At 40.3% G+C, this 18,037-nt stretch overlaps 1 protein-coding gene across 3 annotated transcripts in view; it reads left to right on the top strand.

The window, feature by feature from the left end:
* TBL1X (transducin beta like 1 X-linked) overlaps positions 1-10,741 on the top strand; it is a 192,592-nt gene extending 181,851 nt beyond the window's left edge. For all 3 annotated transcript variants that reach the window (XM_053972155.1, XM_053972154.1, XM_053972157.1), the window contains 5 exons: positions 978-1,052; positions 2,959-3,086; positions 4,232-4,397; positions 5,162-5,263; positions 6,343-10,741. In XM_053972155.1, coding sequence (XP_053828130.1) covers positions 978-1,052; positions 2,959-3,086; positions 4,232-4,397; positions 5,162-5,263; positions 6,343-6,369 — 498 coding nt within the window. In that variant the 3' untranslated portion in view covers positions 6,370-10,741. The remainder of the gene's footprint in view (positions 1-977; positions 1,053-2,958; positions 3,087-4,231; positions 4,398-5,161; positions 5,264-6,342) is intronic.
* Positions 10,742-18,037: the final 7,296 nt, after the last annotated feature.

The raw sequence follows: 18,037 nt of genomic DNA, 5'->3' as shown, positions 1-18,037 counted from the left end.
AACTACAATCATTTACTGACCCATAATTCAGATATAGTTAGCTTCCAGAACTATGCATTTGGAGACCTTTATCTTAGTCTGTGGTTAAACTGATATTTCATGACAGGTTGTACATTCCTAACAATAGACTGGTGCTTTTTATGATTATATGAATTGCACCATTCTGTACATTATCCAAATTTTTACTTCAAATATATCTATACTTGCCTTTAATTATTACTGAAACATGTAAAATTTATAAAGAAAAATTTAAATATTTTCCAGGATTGTTTTCACTGAGACCCTGGGCCAATTTATATTTTTAAGAAAATAGTCTTTCGCTTTTTATAAAACGCTTTTTTTCTCTTCACCTATAGCTATGGAAGAGCATGGTAAACTTACTCATTACCAAGGGGATACACTAAGCTTAGTTAATTACAAAGTGCTATAGAAAGACTGATAGAGAAAGCATCCTAAACTATTTAATATTCCAGCATGGAATTCATTTACACATAAACCTCTCTTTAGAGAGACCAGCATTGTTGTAGAGCTACAATATGAAGAATTATCAAGTCCACAAAACAAAACACCCCACCAGTATCATTATTTTCTGTTGAAAACTTCTATCACCAAGTCTACAGAACATTAATGAAAGAAATGCCCCAGTTTTAAAAAGAAGGTAATGCTGTATCATCAATCTGTCTGGGTTTATTTAAATCCTAGGATGAGACAAAAGGATAGGAGCAACTTTGTGCCAGAACACACATCAGAAGATTGTTTGTGTGTATTGTTCACAAGCACAGGATGGTTCCACTCCGAAATGGCACTTAAATAGCATGTTAGGGAGGCAGCAGTGCTTTTGTTCACCCCTAAAAGCACCAGCACTGTAATTTGTGGGTGAACTTGTTCCATGCATAAAACTTGAGTGCCCTCTGCTGAGTGCCCAGTACGATGCAGTAACTGGAATATTTGCTTAATAAAATCACTCTTGATTTCAGAATGAGGTGAATGCAATCAAATGGGACCCATCTGGCATGCTACTAGCATCTTGCTCCGATGACATGACATTAAAGGTAAAACAATTTCCATTCCTGTTTTTCAAGAAGTAAGTTCAAAAAAACTATGTCTCTTTTTCAGTCTTCTCCAGAATGATGGTAGTGTATCACTTCAAACTCTGTATGAACAGTAGTTTCCATTTTGTCCCATATTTCTTGAAGCAAATCTGAAAGATTGAAGACAGAGAAGCAAGCACTGAGGAAATTGAGGCATGCTATCCAAATAAGTGATACATGACTGATATGCCATTGTCACAAAAAAAAGTCATAGTTTAAGTTTAGAATAGTATAGAACTTCAGCAGCCCAAAACCCTTTCTCATTTTTCTTTTCCAGCCACATCAAATGAAGGCTGTCTATGTAGGAGTAGCTGTATGATGTTATAGCAAAGCCCTCCTGCTGGACTGTTGATTTATGCTGGTTTCTTAAAAAAAGCAAATATCCTAGGAAGGATTTGGTTTTGTGGCTAGAATTGTAGCAGTAATAGTTTCCTTGCAGTATGGTTGTGTTCATTAAGACTCAGATCTCTTTGCACTGCTGATTGACACAGCTGAAGCTTGGGACGTTTCTAGCATGAAACTGAGACAGCAGCAGAATTTGCAGATGAGAGCTAAGAGAATGTCAGCGTTATGAATATTTCCTGTTCATAGGCAGACTGACTTCTGCTCTGTCTTTGCCACATACCCACTGAGGTTTTCATCATTCTGGATTCTAGATGTGTTATTGCAGGCTAGTGACAGAGCTGGAAATTTGCAGAAAACAGGGGCAAAAGGGAGCAGCTTGCCTGTCACGCTGCCACAAAGCACTATTGCATAACTGTTCTTGCTCTGCTTAAATATCCTGGCCCAGTGGTAGCACATCTTTTTGGTGCCCAGTTGCATGCTGTGTTTTAAAAACCACCATGGTTCAGTGTTGTTACCAGTTCAAATTCCTGACCACTGAATTTGGCACAAGAGCTAGTGGTTTGCTATCCCTGGCCTCACCTGTTTATAAAAACCTTCAGTGATGGAGATGGCAAATGCTTCAAATTAAGGCAATTATTCTTCTTCCTTTTCCTTTGTAAATCAGTCCTCTCCAGCTTTTTTCTTCTGTATTTTTGAAATTCATGAGCTTTTCCTATAATTTCTTGGAATGTGCTGCTTGTCAGCCATAGAACATGGCTGAGCTTTGTGTAGCATTCCCAAAAGCAGTCGCAGGTAACACTGATGGGAATTCAGCATAAGAGCACATCATTCTCATGGACAGATTTAACAACTGAGTTAAATCATTACTACATTTTTGATACCTCTCTGAAACTGACTGACTAAATTTGAGTTATTTTCCCTGCTGTGAATTCTTTCATCTTATTTTCCCAGTTAGCTGATGAAAAGAGGTACTAAATTACCTGTCATCTCTATTGAGCATATTCTTCATCTTACACTGAAGTATTTGGCCATGTAACACTGCAGAAACAGCTGACTGTCTTCCATCTTCTGTACTGTTAAAAACATGAGGGAGACAAATGGAGTTCAGGAGGAAAAGGAAAATTTTACTAGCATAAGAGAAAATTGCTGTGTTCTAAGCAGTTGCTGCAATTTTCTTTTCGTTCTTTAAAATGGCTGCTGGCACAACGTAAAATAAAATTCTGGTTAAACTTCTTCAAATAGTTAAACTTCTGTGTGAAAATAGTTACAGGCTCTTGGAAGTACAGCAATTCTTTAGCTCTTATCTATTGAATAAATACAATTAAATGTGTAACATCTCCCTACTGGAGTTATTTTAATATATGTGCCAAATTGCTGCATTAATAAATTATATTTATGTGTATTCAGGTGAGTTGATATCTCAAATAAACAAATGGTAAAAATAACATAGAAATGAAATAATTCAGCTGAGAAGAGATTAATAATGTTGCTATTTTCCTCCTTCATTATTTCTCTTATGCAGATATGGAGTATGAAGCAAGATACCTGTGTACATGATCTTCAGGCTCACAGCAAAGAGATTTACACTATCAAATGGAGCCCTACAGGACCAGGCACCAGCAACCCAAACTCCAACATCATGTTAGCAAGGTAAAAAAATACAGCTCTTTTTCTTGCCTGACAAGAAGAAGGATCATCTTTCTGACATGTAGCCCTACTGTCACTTTGCCATCAGTGTTCCCACAGACAATTCCACTAAAAAGTATCTGTGTATTTAAGTCAAGAGGATGGATACAAAGGGAAAGGATTCCTGTTTGAAAAAAGAAGGGGAACAAAGAAAAAAAAACTGAGTCATGTGGTATTTAACTTTTCAGATGCCTTGATAAAATGGTTGTAAATTTGGCATTGCACTTTCACATCCAGCGTCTTGTTGTTACAAATGAAAATCTTGAGGCTGGTGCTCTCAAGATTCAGGCAGCTGGAATGGTTTCTAACTAGGGTCATGCAACTCACCTGGGCAGTTAGAAAAAAATGTAGCCTTCTTAGCTAATAGAGAAAAGCTTGGATAGTCTTTGAAGTTCCATTTGAAAATCTATGCAAAATTCTTCTTTGAGCTTAGGAAATACATTTACTTGTAGAGTGCCAATTGGTGGTAGTACTGTGGGTTTATCAGATCAGCTCATGGTGTGTGCAGTGTGGGGAGAAGTTGTATCAAAACTTGTTTATTTTACTCCTTAGTCTGGGACATGGAAGAACCTCACTTTCCTGGAGTTACTCTTTTAATATTATTTTTAATGCAAGTTATTTCCTTTGCTTTTCTTCAAGCCCACAGTTTTGCATTTAAATGGAATGTAGCAAAAATATCACTGAAACAAAGTGAAAAATCCACAGTTCTAGAGAATTATAAAATGCTAATTAATCAAACAGAGTGAATCTCTGGAGTAAGATCTCTCTGGACCTATTTATCCTATTAATGACAATACATATTTGACCTTCCTGAATAACAGGAGGTAGAATCCCAAAAGTGCGAAGCTTGGCCTTCTTATGGCTACATAGAGTATACCTACATGGGCTCCAAGGGTCGTCATACAAGAATTTGGCTCTATAGCTGTAGTTCTTAAGATAAAAAACATACAGGCTGTGGTACAATTTAGCTTTTCTGTTTGAAACATTATGTCATGCTTAGCCAAGGGAAAAAAAACCCTGTGGTATTCTCTTATAACATTCACAATATCACGGTGCAAATTGATTAACACCCAAATTATTACATTCTCGTGTTTGAATGCTTCTTGCAGTGCTTCGTTTGATTCCACGGTTCGGCTGTGGGACGTTGACCGAGGAGTCTGCATCCATACGTTAACAAAGCATCAAGAGCCTGTCTACAGTGTAGCTTTTAGTCCTGATGGAAAATACCTAGCCAGTGGGTCCTTTGACAAATGTGTCCATATATGGAATACTCAGGTACGGTTTTGCCTCATGTGATGCACATCTGGTTTAGATGACACATTAATAGCAAAAGCTTAAATGGAAAATGTGTGTACCTAGGTCATGCATGACCTGCCTGCCAGGGTGAACCTGATTGTATTGGCTGGCACAAATCCATGGCAGTTGAGTCACTCAGGTGCAGTGAGGTGACTGCCCAGAACACTTCTGCTCAGTCTGCTTTGTATGCTAAAACAAGTAGCATGCATGAAAATAGGTACGTTGTTTTGGGTCATCAGCTTTGTGAAGCAAAGGTGTAGATTAGAAATAAGGGATACTTTTATTTGGTTACAAACTGAGTTCAGCTGTGAATCTGATGCTTCTTGCTTAGATGTTGTGAAGAGGAACTATAGATATAAAGATGTGCACGCAGGGGACTGGTGATATTCCGGAGAAAAGTGGGACATCATAGTTCCACAGATGTAATTCTAGATACTGGTAACTCACAGCCTGAATTAGCAACAGACTTTAGAGAAGAACACATCAACCTAACTCCCCAGGCCTTCACTGTTACAGAGTTGACAAAAAACTGATGTCTTGAGTCCTACTGTTTCTGGGGGAGCCTGTTGCTCTTCATTGCAAGGACCACTTTCCTAACTGTTTCCTAACAAATTTCCATCACAATATGGAGGTGGCCATAGCTGGGTGATCTGAATAGCTCCCCCTTCTAACATAGTGCCACATGACAGAGAAAAGAAGGGGAACTTCTGTATCCAATGTCTGCATGCTGTTTTGCTTTGTAGAGTGGAACTCTAGTACATAGCTACAGAGGCACCGGGGGCATCTTTGAAGTCTGCTGGAATGCTAGAGGAGACAAAGTGGGAGCGAGTGCATCAGACGGATCGGTAAGGCTCATCAAACATTGCAAAGGTTGGGTGGAGATTTCTTTTCTGGGAGCATCAACAAAAAACAGGATGCTGTATTTGCCTCCTGGGGACAGAGCTGAAGACAGAGGCAGCTCAAGACACAAATAAGTAGTTCTGTGTACTGTATTAAAAATGCTTCTGCTTTGAAAGGTTTTGAAAGGAGGTGGTGTTCCTGTCAGAAATGAAGAATGCATGTGGAATAGGTGAATATTCCTGAAGATGAGAATAACTTTTAAATACATTTTTGACAAGAACAGCAGTTATGTTGTTTCTATCACTATCTGTCAGCTTCAATGAAGAGCAGATCACAGTAGTCAACTCTGTAACAAACAGTTACCCTGGGGCTTTCAGTTTGATTCCACCGAAGAATATTCCTATTCCTTTGAATAGGAATAATTAAGGAGGAAATTTTCAGCATGATACCCAAAGATTCTGTCATGTAGTAGAAGAGAAATATTGCTGTGGATACTGATTATTCCTTAATATTTTTTACTGTTAATATTACTTCTAAAAAAATTCAATTGCAGCCTGATCAGCTTGTACAGGACACACCTGGCTGTCTGGCATAACTACTTTGGGAGAGTATTTTTCAACTGGTTTTAACAAAGGGAACACCTATGACATGATTCAGTTGTTTGAGCTTAGTTGTGCCATCTCAGATAGTGCCATGCCTGGCTCCCAATAGCAGCTCCAAATGGGCACATGTCCATTGTCATGCTTGCCAAGCCTGCATCTGTTTTGGATATATTTCAGAAGTGGACATGATATTTAGGCAACTGAATAGATCCCATAATCTTATGAGATGTGCCACCAAAATGTTTGTTTGTAAACCAATGAAAGCCCAGCTAAGTGTTAAATGTGTGGGTTTCACTTGGGCTGTCTGCCATATCAGTTTGTCCCTTTACTTGTGTGCCTGTAATCCAGTACTTGAGAGAGTCTGCTTTGAAGGTGGGGAGTGTAACATCCAGCTGGCTGGTCCACCTGTGTACAGGGTGCATTAATGGGGTTTCCACATCACCTTCACAAATGGTTCTTAACACTGAGTCTTCTCTCCACAGGTTTGTGTTCTAGATCTGCGGAAGTAAAAGTGAAATGTTTTAGAAGAAATTTCAAATGGACCAGCAGTGAATGTGTGGGGAGAAGCACTCTTCAAAACTATTCTTAACAGCTCCAGAACTGTACAAACTTGAACAAAATTAGAGTGTACCGTGAAACCGACTCTCCCTGGCCACAGGTGACTTGTATTTTGTCCGTAACCTTCATCAAGGAGTAAAAACGCAGTCACTTCAGAGGGGGAGGGAATGGTTTCCACCTGGAACATTCAGCCTTGGAAGCATGAAGCCACCAGCTAGGCATTGCACTGTTTGGTTTGCATCTGAGAACTTGCTCTGATGGCTGGGGAAAAAAAAAAGCTGTGCCAAAAAAATTAATAAAAAGGAAAAAAAAAAAAAGAAAAAAAAAAAAGAAAAATGCTGTGATAAACCAAAAGGGAAAAAAATCCTCCTCCATGCGGTGTTGTATTTTTTCCTTCCAATTTGGACACTACAGTTGCTCTCCCAAAGGACGTTCAAAGACCAGTTTGTACTGATGAAATGCTCAACTTTGTAATCACAACACTTTCTATTTTCTAGACTACTTTTTTTGTTCAGTGGTTTTCTATCAGCTGGAATATTACAGCCTGGAGGATCCCAGGCTTAGGATGAAACTTTTGTTTTCCTTTTATTTCTCCCTTCCACTCCCAACTTTTCCTTCATTTTTTTCTCCTCTTTCTCTTTTCCCCCCTTTTTTTTTTTCTTTTCCCTGTATGCCCATAGTAGATGCAGCCAGGTGGACATGACAATGAAAATTTTTGACAGACTGCTTCTCCTCTCTTCTATAACTTCCTTTTCCTTTCTTTCTCTCCATTTAAAAGAAAAAAAAATCCTCCATGCTTCAGATCTTAGCGTCTCAAGGGCACTTTCAGCAAATTGTGTAATAAGTGCTTTATATAAGAATGCAGTGCTGGGGAAGATTTTTACAGGAGAAAGATGACTTTTAACAGAAAGAACCCAGTGTATTTTTGGAAAAAAAATATTTTTTATGTTAAACAGTTTTAAAAGCCTAAAATGGCCACAAAATGTAGACCAGTTGTGTAATTCAAGCAAAAAGAATGACACAGAGTCCAGGGAACATGAAAGGCGCAGTATCCTTTTTCTCTCCTCTCTCAGAAAGTGCTGTAAGAAAAAATGGTGTTTGATACAAGAAATACCAGTCCTTTACTAAAGTCCTTTTCCAGTAGCCAGCCATTTACATAGTCTCATTCCATTTTTTTATGGCTGTTTGGTGATGTAAACTTATTCAAAGAGATTCAGAAGCCTGAGACTATAAATATAGCATTCATTTTCTCTAGTCTATATTTTTGTTTGTTTTCAATAACCAGGAGAAAATGCTTGTGTGTCTTCTTTCCTCTAGAGATAGTTCAGATTTTGACAGAATATGGGTTTGGCTGCCGACGGCCTTGCTGAGCAGTGCTGTCTTCCACTGTTCATTATTCCAGTCAGTCGGTGGGGTTTTACCACTGACTTAATGAGACCAGGTGAACTGAAATACATTGACTGCATCTGTCACTGTTGAAGAATGGACTCTCGCCAAGCTCCTGTCCATCCACGGGCCACACACACCAAGAAGAAGGCTCTGCCATTGCAGCGGGTGGTGCTGCTGTCACCACATGTGTGCTGCATCCTGCAGGGAAAGCTCTGGGTCTGCACTTGCAGGCTCACTGTCTGCCCAGACAGGTTTAGCTTCAAGGGTGTCCTCAGTGTGGTGCTCAGCAGACAGTGAATTCATTAGGTTATGACATCATATGTAAGTTCTATCTCAACGTGTAAACCACCATGAAGTTGTGGGGGTGAAATGATCAGAACAACAACGGAGAGTTCCACTTTGGACAAGATTTCCCATCTACTTTGGACAAGATTTCCTTCCTGCAGCCGTGACACCTGCACAGATGCCAGCTGAAGACTGCATTACTCTAATTGAGGAAATGACAAATGCAAAGAAGGGCACATAGGCAGAGTTTACTGAAAGTGCTGTAAACTAGAAGGCAGCCTTGGGGTGGTGTCAGGCATGACTTAGATCCTCAGAACTGGCTGAGTCATGCAGGTGTCTTCTCTACAGCCTAGTCAAGGATCTGTAGGAGAGAGTAAACAGGCCACAAACCTCTTAACAAATGTAGAACCTTCTTGCCCAAAGTCCCTGTAACACAGCATCTTCCTCTTGGTTTGACCACAGCTGCTGAAGGTGTGATTTGATCTGAGCAAATCCAGAGCCCTTGGGCTGAATTGGTGATCTGGGACCTGCTGAGCTCCAGGACATCATTGTGGAATCTGAACACCATCTTTTCTCTGGAGTTTTCTTCTCCGTATGCTTGCATCTGTAGGGGATCTTAGTTCTTCTAGTGCAACTAGACACTGCCAGCTTCAGCTGCATTTCTTAAAGATACACCTTTGGAAAGCAGAAAAGAATGGAAAGAAGTAACTGCTGAAAAGAATGGAAAGAACTAACTGCTAAAAGTATTAGTCCTGAGGTGAAAACAGTTATGTGGAATTTTGGTTACTAGTGATAGTTAGGGTTGCTTGTAATTTATTTCAAATAATTGGATGCCAGGCAGTATCAAGGATTATTTTTGGTGTTAAATGCTTTTATGTGCTGGTTTTAGTTTTTTGCACCAAGAGCATGGCTGTAGATCACCATGTGGCAGTTTTGCACTCTTTTCTAATAACCACATGTACCTGCTAATTTAAAGTCACTACTTTTTTTTAAAAAAAGAGGACTTGCTCAAAGAGTCTTGAAGTTGAATACAAAGGCGTAATGTGGTTTTATGAAGTGTCGTTTGGACAATGATTTGATTGCAGTCATTGCATGTAAACGGTTAAATTCCTACCCTGCTTTTTGGTGGCATTTCTGAGAATAACAAGCAGAAGTTGCCAGTCTGTGGGAGGGCAACACTGATGGGGCTCTGGCCTTGCCTCTGTCCCTTGAGTGACAGCTGAATAGGCCAGACCTCAGGATTTGAAGAGATTCATTTGCTCAGTGCTCCATGACTGGCTGGCTCCACAGCCCATGTTTCATAGTTGTTCCCAGGATAGCTACTGTAGATAACAGGGCAGTGTCCGTGATGCCTGATCCTTTTTTTCCATTTTTTTTTTAATTTGTCAGAACACCACGTTGCTTTGCCTACATGGAGGTAAGAAGCCAAGAGAAACAAAATTTGAGTATCAATTGGTTTGCAAAGCTCATGTGTGAGAGAGGCTGCTGCTCCAGAAAGTTTTATATTTGGACCATCAGAGTTACAAGCAGTGTATGTGAGGAGCTAAGAAAATTCACTTTTCTTACCTTGCACAAAATCCTAAAGACTGGAAAGATGCTGTAGTAGATAGTTTTCAACTGAAATGAGAGATGTTAAGGAAGGCAGGAGGTGTAGTTGCAAAGGTTAATCTTAACCTAAGGACGTGGTTTCTTCGGGACACAAACACTGTGGGGAGAGAGCCTTTTCCAGGCTGTAGTTCAAGGTGGATGTCTCAGCCCAGACCTGCAGCACTGTGCTCCTGGGGGCTCCTGGGAGCTCTCCCTCCCCTCCAGCAGCGGCGCATTCCCAAGCTGGCAGAGCCTCTCCGTGACTCCCCTGCCACAGAACTGCACAAAGCAACAGCCCAGGGCACTTCGTAAGATTTCTTCCTAGAATTTTGTTTATAGTTCTTTGTAACAGAAGAGAAATGGAAAAACCTAAGTGACCAAACAGGATTGTGAAACCATCCAGAGACTTGCTGGATTTTTATTATTGCTGGCTGTCTGGAACTGGCCTGGGAGTGAAAAAAACCCAGTTTCTGAAAAACCACTATATTCTGTGGGTTAGAAGGATACTGAATCTTTTATGTAGAAAACACTGGGTCCCTTATGGGGCAATAAAGGGCCTGACTTACAGGGTTATACACACATTAACCCCATGCTACATCTTAGAAATCTCCTTTTAATTTGTTTAAAAAAAAAAAAGAAAAAAATAGCTAATTTTAGAGCCAAGTGAAGTGCACTTTGTCAAATGTAAGGGTCTGCTTTGTTTTTGGGTTTCTTTTTCTTTTTCTCTTTTTAATTTTTCCTCCCTTTTTTTCCCCTCTTACTGCCTTTTTAAAAGATGTGGTTCTTTGTCAATTGCAGAAATGTTCTTTCAGCCACTCACTGAAATTCTGAATTCTGGCTTCTGCAGTTTTTATTGTCTGTGTCAGACTTGCAGCCAGACTTGGTTCTCATTTAAGCATTTCCCAGGTTCTGTTGAAACAACATCAACCCTTATTTTGTTTCTCCCCCACCCACACTTTCTTCAAATTCACCTTGTGTATTGTAGCTCATTTGTTTTAAGGAGAGAATCAACAGATCATATTCAGTGTCTTGAATAAATTGCTATATTTTGATATTAGAGAATTCTGTGCGTGTTGTTCCTTATTCTTTCTGGCTGTTTTGCATCCTGCGCGTAAGAGCTGGGGTTGAGTGACTAAAATTGTAATGTGGTGTCACTGGCCTGTGGATGTTTAAATCCTTGACCATGGGTTCAAGGATTTTGTAATACACAGGGCATGGACACTTTAGCCTCTATTTTTCTTTATTACAGATTTCCAGAAACCCCACAACTCACCATTAGCAAGCACACCTATAATAAAGAAAGCAAACATATATACATGTGTATATATAGCTATTACAGAGTAGTATCTGCAGCACTGGTATAGTAACAATCAGTGATACAGCAGCAATCAATTTATAGCAGTAGCACTTAAGTGTGTATATATATATATATATATATATATATATATATATTACAGGTTACAACTAAGTTGTTACTACTGAAGCAAACTTAGCAGTAATACAACAGCAGACACACTTAGGATAAGTTAATTACATGTATAGATTAGACACCAAGCTGTAGATCTCAGAAGGGGCCCAGCTATCCCAGAGGTGGGAGGATAAAACAGGCTAGCCCCAGATTTGTGCTGAGTGAAGGAGCAGTAGAACAACAGGTTGGATCTCCCTTCACATACAATCCATGTCACAGAGTTTGGAGTCAGCAAGGCTTCCCCAACAATGGTCCAAGGTCTTGCAGACCTGTGTAGGAAAGGGACAAGAATGTGCAGTGCAGGAAGAGAAAGAGAAGCTGATTTGGATAGAAAATCATCTCTATCATAGAGACATAAGGGGGTACAGGACACCGCCACTTTGAGCAGCCAGTGAATGCAGTTAATTTCTGTTTTTCACCTGGGACACTTGACAGATTATGATTTCAGTTCTGTTTTGGAACTTGTCCTGCTCTTGCAGTTGAAACAGCCAGTGGAAGTAACCAATACATTCTTTCTCAGGATGTTATCCCGTTTTTCCAACTATTTTTCAGCTTTTCAGATGATGTTACTATTACAGTTCTTTGGACTTGCACTTTCTGAGGGTGTCTCAGGATGTCTCTGGTACCCAGCTGCATTTCAGAGATGCTGACTATGCTTCTCAAGAATACTTCTGGTCCCCAGGCTCACATCTCCCAGGCTGGCTGGCAATTTCTCTCCCAGAATTTTGGCAGACTTCTCCTGTTGAGTACTTTTTCCCTCTGAATCAGGTCACCTTTATGGCTGTTCACGTCACGTGTTTACTGTTTGATTTTATGTCCTCCCATGCTGTATTTATTGGAAATTTATACAGCTGTTAAGGAACCAATTTGAGTAAGATTGGGTTGAAGTACTTTTTAAAGTTTCCTTCAAATAAGTTTCCTGAAAAGGACATTTCTCCATATAAAATAAATTGGACTCTAGTTCTGATCAAGGTAAATTGTTAATTTTTCTTTAAGCTAGCCAGGCTAAAATTTAGCCTTGCCTAAGCAGTTGGAAGTTTTTGAAGAACTTCACATAAGTCGAATATTCTGAAGTTGTCACAGTCATCCCCTGTGTCAGGAGCTCCCATGGGCTCCTTTCTCTGCTTAGGGCTTAAGGCACTGACCTGAAAGGATGCAAGGGGAGGGGATTGCTTAGCATTAACAGGCTGAATGTTGTGTAGATTTTGGTTGGGTTTTATTCCACAAAATGGTTTCCATGGTACTTGGGGGGATTCAACATGAAATGGGGTTCTTGCTTTGTGACCATGTAAGAGGCTGAACCATTGACCTGAGCTAAGGCTGATTGTCCAAAGCCTTCAAAAGGAATTAGTGCTCAGAACAAAAACAGTCCTGTGTGTCACATCATCTAGTTGTGAGGTGTTTAATCAGAGCATTAAGTTAGGATTAATATATAACATTTGGAAAGACAGAAGGGCTAGAAAAGCCCCAGTGTGCTGATGATGAGCACCTCGACACATCATACATTCAAAAAAAGAGAATGCAATGCACTTTCATGACGCTTGGGTCAGTTCATGTTCTGACATTTGCTCAGCACTAATGTCTTCATAACATCTTCTCAAAATAAAAAATATGAGAGCTAAGGAGACAGCTACAGTGGTGCTGGAGCTTCAGTGCTATATAAAAGTTCTCACCTGTTTCTTAAATAAATGCTATGTCATGGTTCTATTTTTAGTCATGTTATTTTTTTCAAGCATGTTTTCAGACAATGTATGACTGTCAAGCTAAAACTGTCATTTAGTTTTCCTGCATTTATCCTATATATGTATATTTACTTAGCCTGGAAATTGTGTGACAACTGACACTGGAAGCATTGAGCAGTCCTAAACACTTGCTTCTCACTTCTGTCAGTGTGCAGTACAATTAAGGGTAGTTTTAGAGCTATTCTTGGAAGATACAATATTGCAGCATCTCACTCAAAACAACTCCTTTCCCTGCCATCATTCTGTGCATCATTTCCAGCCAAGGGTGAGATCAGCACTGACCATTGCTGATCACTGACCATCAGCACATGCAATTTCATATTGAAGCTTTGTGGTACAAAAAATAATTTTTAAAGCTTTGAAGTCTTTTAAGTGAAGAAATTACTCACTTGGCAAGGAATTTATCATCATTGCTGACTCCTTTCCTAATAGGAAGGAAGATCTTTGTTTCCTTAGAGATAGGTTTTTTCCCACTTCCTTTTGAATATATTAAAAAAACCAAAAGAATACAAAACCTAATAGCTGCAGGAAAGCAGCTATATCCTCTTTCATGACTGCAAGGTCTAACATCTTTTACCTTCAAAGAGGCCTTGACTTCACCATGTAATTCATTAGTCATTATTTCAGTACAAGAGATCAAAAAAAGATTCTGCTCATCACTTTCCTATCCTTCCCATTAAATACTGGGACAAAGTTGACATCCTTGTCCTTCACTAGAGTAATTCATCACAGTCAAATGAACAACAGACAAAAATGGATTTGGCTGCAAAGCATTGCCATTTTGCCATTTCAAAACTGAGAACTACCTCTCTAGGCTTCTGAAAATCCATGGTGTCAAGTGAGCATCACATCCCTACACATTGTGTTGCAGTTCCTGAAAAATTCTGAATATTTTCTTGAAGGGAAAGACAGAAATGTCAGACCCTTAGGAGGGCATTTGAGACATCCTGCAATCCTTACAGTCATGGTGTCCTGCCAGCTGGACTGAAAAAATTGTCAAGTGCCTGCAGAGAGTACTGTCAGTGAGGGCACTGTGGGAAGATGACTGAGGGTAAAAAGGTAACAGTGCAGAAACTGCAGGGAAAATACAGCTGCTGCTCCCTGGAACCAGCATGGTGAGCATATCTGGCCTCTCACACACAACACAATCTAAGGGGGACTAAACAGAGGATGGAGCAGAGCAGAGACCACAGCCAGGATTTGTCCAAATGTTTGCAGAGAAGGGAACTCAGTGCTTCCAAGCTGAAAAGCTGCATAGCACCCGAAAAACAAGAGAGATAAAAGAAGCCCTTGAATTAGCAACCATGGCAAAATCCCTCTCCTTAGATTGACACGTCCCCATCCCAAGGTTATGTCAGGTACTCTGCTGGCATCCACCCCCAAGGTACAGCCACCCCTCAGTGAGTAAGGTGTGTGGCTTAAGTCACTCCATCTCCACCTAAATATAAAGAAATACTGTAAAAATAACTTAAGAATAGGAAGAAGTCAGGGAAGTCTCCTGAGTAACTTCTGGGGTCAGTTGACAGGGTGAACATGTCTCCTCCCCCACAGGGGACGCCTGTTGGGCAATATCTGTATTCCATGTGCATGGAATGATTTTCTTGAGTTAAGTTTTCTTAAGATTGGAGCTTGTCACTGTGTTGCTTTGAACTATATATTGGTTTGAATATGTTTTTTCAGTCAGACACTATCCCCAGCAATCCTTGAACCCTGACCTGTCACAACTTCATTAATAAAGAGAATTATTTTGTAACCTGTTAATGTGAGTCCTTCAAGGACGTTGACAGAATAATCAAACATTAAGGGTTTGAGAAAACCTCCCCTTTTCACATGACAGGCAACCTAGACTGCCAAGATAGAGATCTGGTGGGAAAAGCCCTCAGCATGGTGTTTCCTTCCTTGAAGCCCTGGACAGTAGCTGCTTGTCAGCTTCTTTCCCAGAGGCTGGTTTGGGGAGAATCACGAGAAATTTGTGTGCAATGAAATGACCGTGTCTAATCATTCACCACTCACCTTCCTCCACAGAGGATGACAAAGGCAGAGAGCCTGTGCTTCACTCAGTTCACACAGACATCCTTTTTTTCTTAATATCCCCATTAATGGTCCAGGTCTCATGACTTGATCAAAGAATACATATCAAAGCAATTTTAAAAAATGTAACCTTTCTAATCCACCAACATTTAGAGTGGCATCCTGACTTAGGTCTGCTTAGTACAGAGACATTGATGAAGACTGTAGTAAGAGCTAAAAAATCTATTCACGTACGAGCAACATGAGATTTTAAGATAAAATCCTAGACCTCCTATATGGAGTGGTAAAAAAGGTGTTGGTACAAAATAATTTTTAAAAAGTGCTCTGGATTCTGTACCAGACTCTGCAAAAGATTAATAAATTAAGGTGTATTTCTCCAGATGCAAATTTGGAAACTGAAGGTGTTGGTATGGGGAAAACCAGCACTTCTCATCACTGTAAAAGTTCCACCAGTCCCCTGGAGACTGGGGGAGCAATAGATTAACTGTATACATCACTGGAGACCCCTTATCAATAAAAAGCCCCACATTTCTGTCTGTACAAAAGAGCACACTTCTGCCTGGTTTTTGGTTTGCAGTGACAGAGAAGCAAGCATGGGGGGAGAGAGGGACTAGTCTGTGCACAGCTCTAAGCTGAGAAGTTGTCTCACAGGTTTTATCACCAAACCTTAAAAAACTTTTACTTTAAAAACAACCACCAACAGCCTGATTTATTTCTTGAGCCAAGTCTATTCCAGTAGGAACTGAACACCAGCATTTCTAGCAGAAAAGAAGAAATTTAATTTTATTACATATTGCCATTTGAACCACTCCTTCCCATGTCTGAACGACAAAAGGGTTGGTGCTCATTCCTCCTTTGATGGAATGATAAGCTGATCAGCTCCCAAAATGAAATTAATGTGAGAGAATGAAAACCATCTTGCTTTCTCCTGTACTATTTTGGCCTAATTCATTAATATTTTCTTTCTCCATGCTATACCCTGCATGCTTTGGGCTGGGGAAGATACTATTACCCAGCAAGTGCCGTGTATCTGGATTTTTTTCTGAAATGGAAGATCCATTTGGACTTGTTTCATGTTTGGACTTGCCTGTCTCAAACAAATATTATATATTGGCCTCTTGGAGGCCCATGTAGTAAATCATTGCTTTAGTTAGTTGAAATAAAACAAAACCAACCAAACACCCCAACTGTCATTGGAAAATAGCCCTGAAAAAAATTAGAGACGGCAAAGCACTGGCAATTTTATGAGAAAATGTTGCTGGAAATTTTGATGGTGCTTGAAGGATATTTGTGAACAGTGAACTGAATGTTAAAACTTTATTTTTATGAAAATTTCAGTTTTCTTAAACAGAATATTTGTTCATCACTTCAGGTAGTATCATCTGGGGTGCTTGTTTTTTAATAAAATACAATAACCTTTGGAGAAGAAAACAAAAAAAATTCTAAAACAAAGCCAATTAATTTATTGTTTATCCATCAGCAGAAACTATGTTTCTATGAATTTAAAACCTAGGGAGTACTTATATGTGTGTGTTGTGATGTGTGTGTGCTCTGATATCTGAGTTTCTGTGTAGTTGTACCTAAATATTTATCAGTTCCTTCCACAAGTGTCTGCAGAAGCAAGGCAAGAGGCCATCCCACAATTTCACAGGCATGATTAGAATCTCATCTGGAATAAAGTGAATCATTAAGTGACTATCTACAGTATGATATCTTCACAAAATAAATGCAGACGGTACATACCATTTTTGTCTCCCAGTAATGTACCAATAAAGCTAATATTTGAGGATATTGCCATGAAAAAACAAACACACAAAGACCTTTTTTTTAAGGTTTTACAGACCCAAAGCGAATAGGCTGGTGCTCAGGCAGCTCTGCTGACAGGAGCTGGTGCCAAGGGCAGGCAGCACCCAGATCATCTTTCACAGCCCTGCTGGGAGCCCTGCAGCTCCCTGGGCTTCCCCTGTAAAAATATTGCCAAACTGGAGCAAGGAGTGTCCTGCCACCAGGGCCAGTATTGTTTGCATTTCTCCCTTCTCTTGGCCCAGTGAAGAATGAATTCTGTGAGCGCAGTGCGAGGACAGCAGCTCAAGCACGAGCAACAGCTCTCACTGCCCCATTCCCTGTGAGATGATAAAGACATCTGGAAGAGAGGAACAATTCTCCTTGTGGAGCCTTGTGGCTGCCTCGGTTCCTTCAGCTCACCCATTCATGCCCTTCACAGGTTTCCAGTTGCTCAACTTTGGCCTCATTTCCACTGAAGTCATGGAACTCACTAGTGACAAAGGCCAGCAAGCAAGGGTGAAAGGCCTCTATTACACTAGAAGATATTTATTTTAAAGTCTCTTGTCTTTGGCAAAATATATTTTGCTAAGGTAGACTTTTTTTTTTTTTTCATTTTAAATTCAGATATTAAATTGAAGGAATCTGGGTATACCAGCTTGCAGACTATAAAATATCCCCTGGGAACTAAGGAAAAAGCTGCCTTATCTAGCCTCTCCTGTATTGTTCTGGGTGTAATTGCATTCCTAGGGGATGGCTGACTGCCTGACATGGGGCATTAGCAGAGCTGAGCTGTTACCCAGAGCACTTAGTGTGGCTGGGGGAATGCTTCTGATCCTTGGCAAGTTAAGTCTGGTGCCTTGAGGAAAGGGCTGGTGAGAAGAATGCTGTGCTCCCTGTCACATGCTGCCACATGACCAGAGGCAGGGTGGAAGGACGTTTCTTTGCCACATAAAATGTGGTGCTCAGTTGAGTGCTTTTGCCTAAGGAGGGACTTGCGTTGTTGCCTTTTTTCTCTCCTTTCCTCCTGGAAATTCACTCAAGATCTGCTGTAGCAGCAAACCAGGAGCAGATTCTATCATGTGGCTACAGCTGCAATGAATGGCTGCCAGTGTTTTCATGCTGTCCTGAGTCTTGGTGCTCTCTGAGGGGGGAGGATGCTGCCAGGACACCCCACCCAACACAGCTGGTTCCTCACACTGCACAAAACCAACCCCACTGCGTTGTTTTACACCCATGTCTTTAAAACGTGCCTTTTTCAGTGAGCACAGTAACACCCACAGTGTGTTCAGATCTCCACGTTCTCAAGATTTTCCAGGAGGCTCACAGATGCAC

This window comes from Vidua macroura, chromosome 2 (genome assembly GCF_024509145.1).
Source record: "Vidua macroura isolate BioBank_ID:100142 chromosome 2, ASM2450914v1, whole genome shotgun sequence".
NCBI classification, from domain to species: Eukaryota; Metazoa; Chordata; class Aves; order Passeriformes; family Viduidae; genus Vidua; species Vidua macroura.
This window is presented reverse-complemented; position numbering and strand designations above follow the sequence as displayed.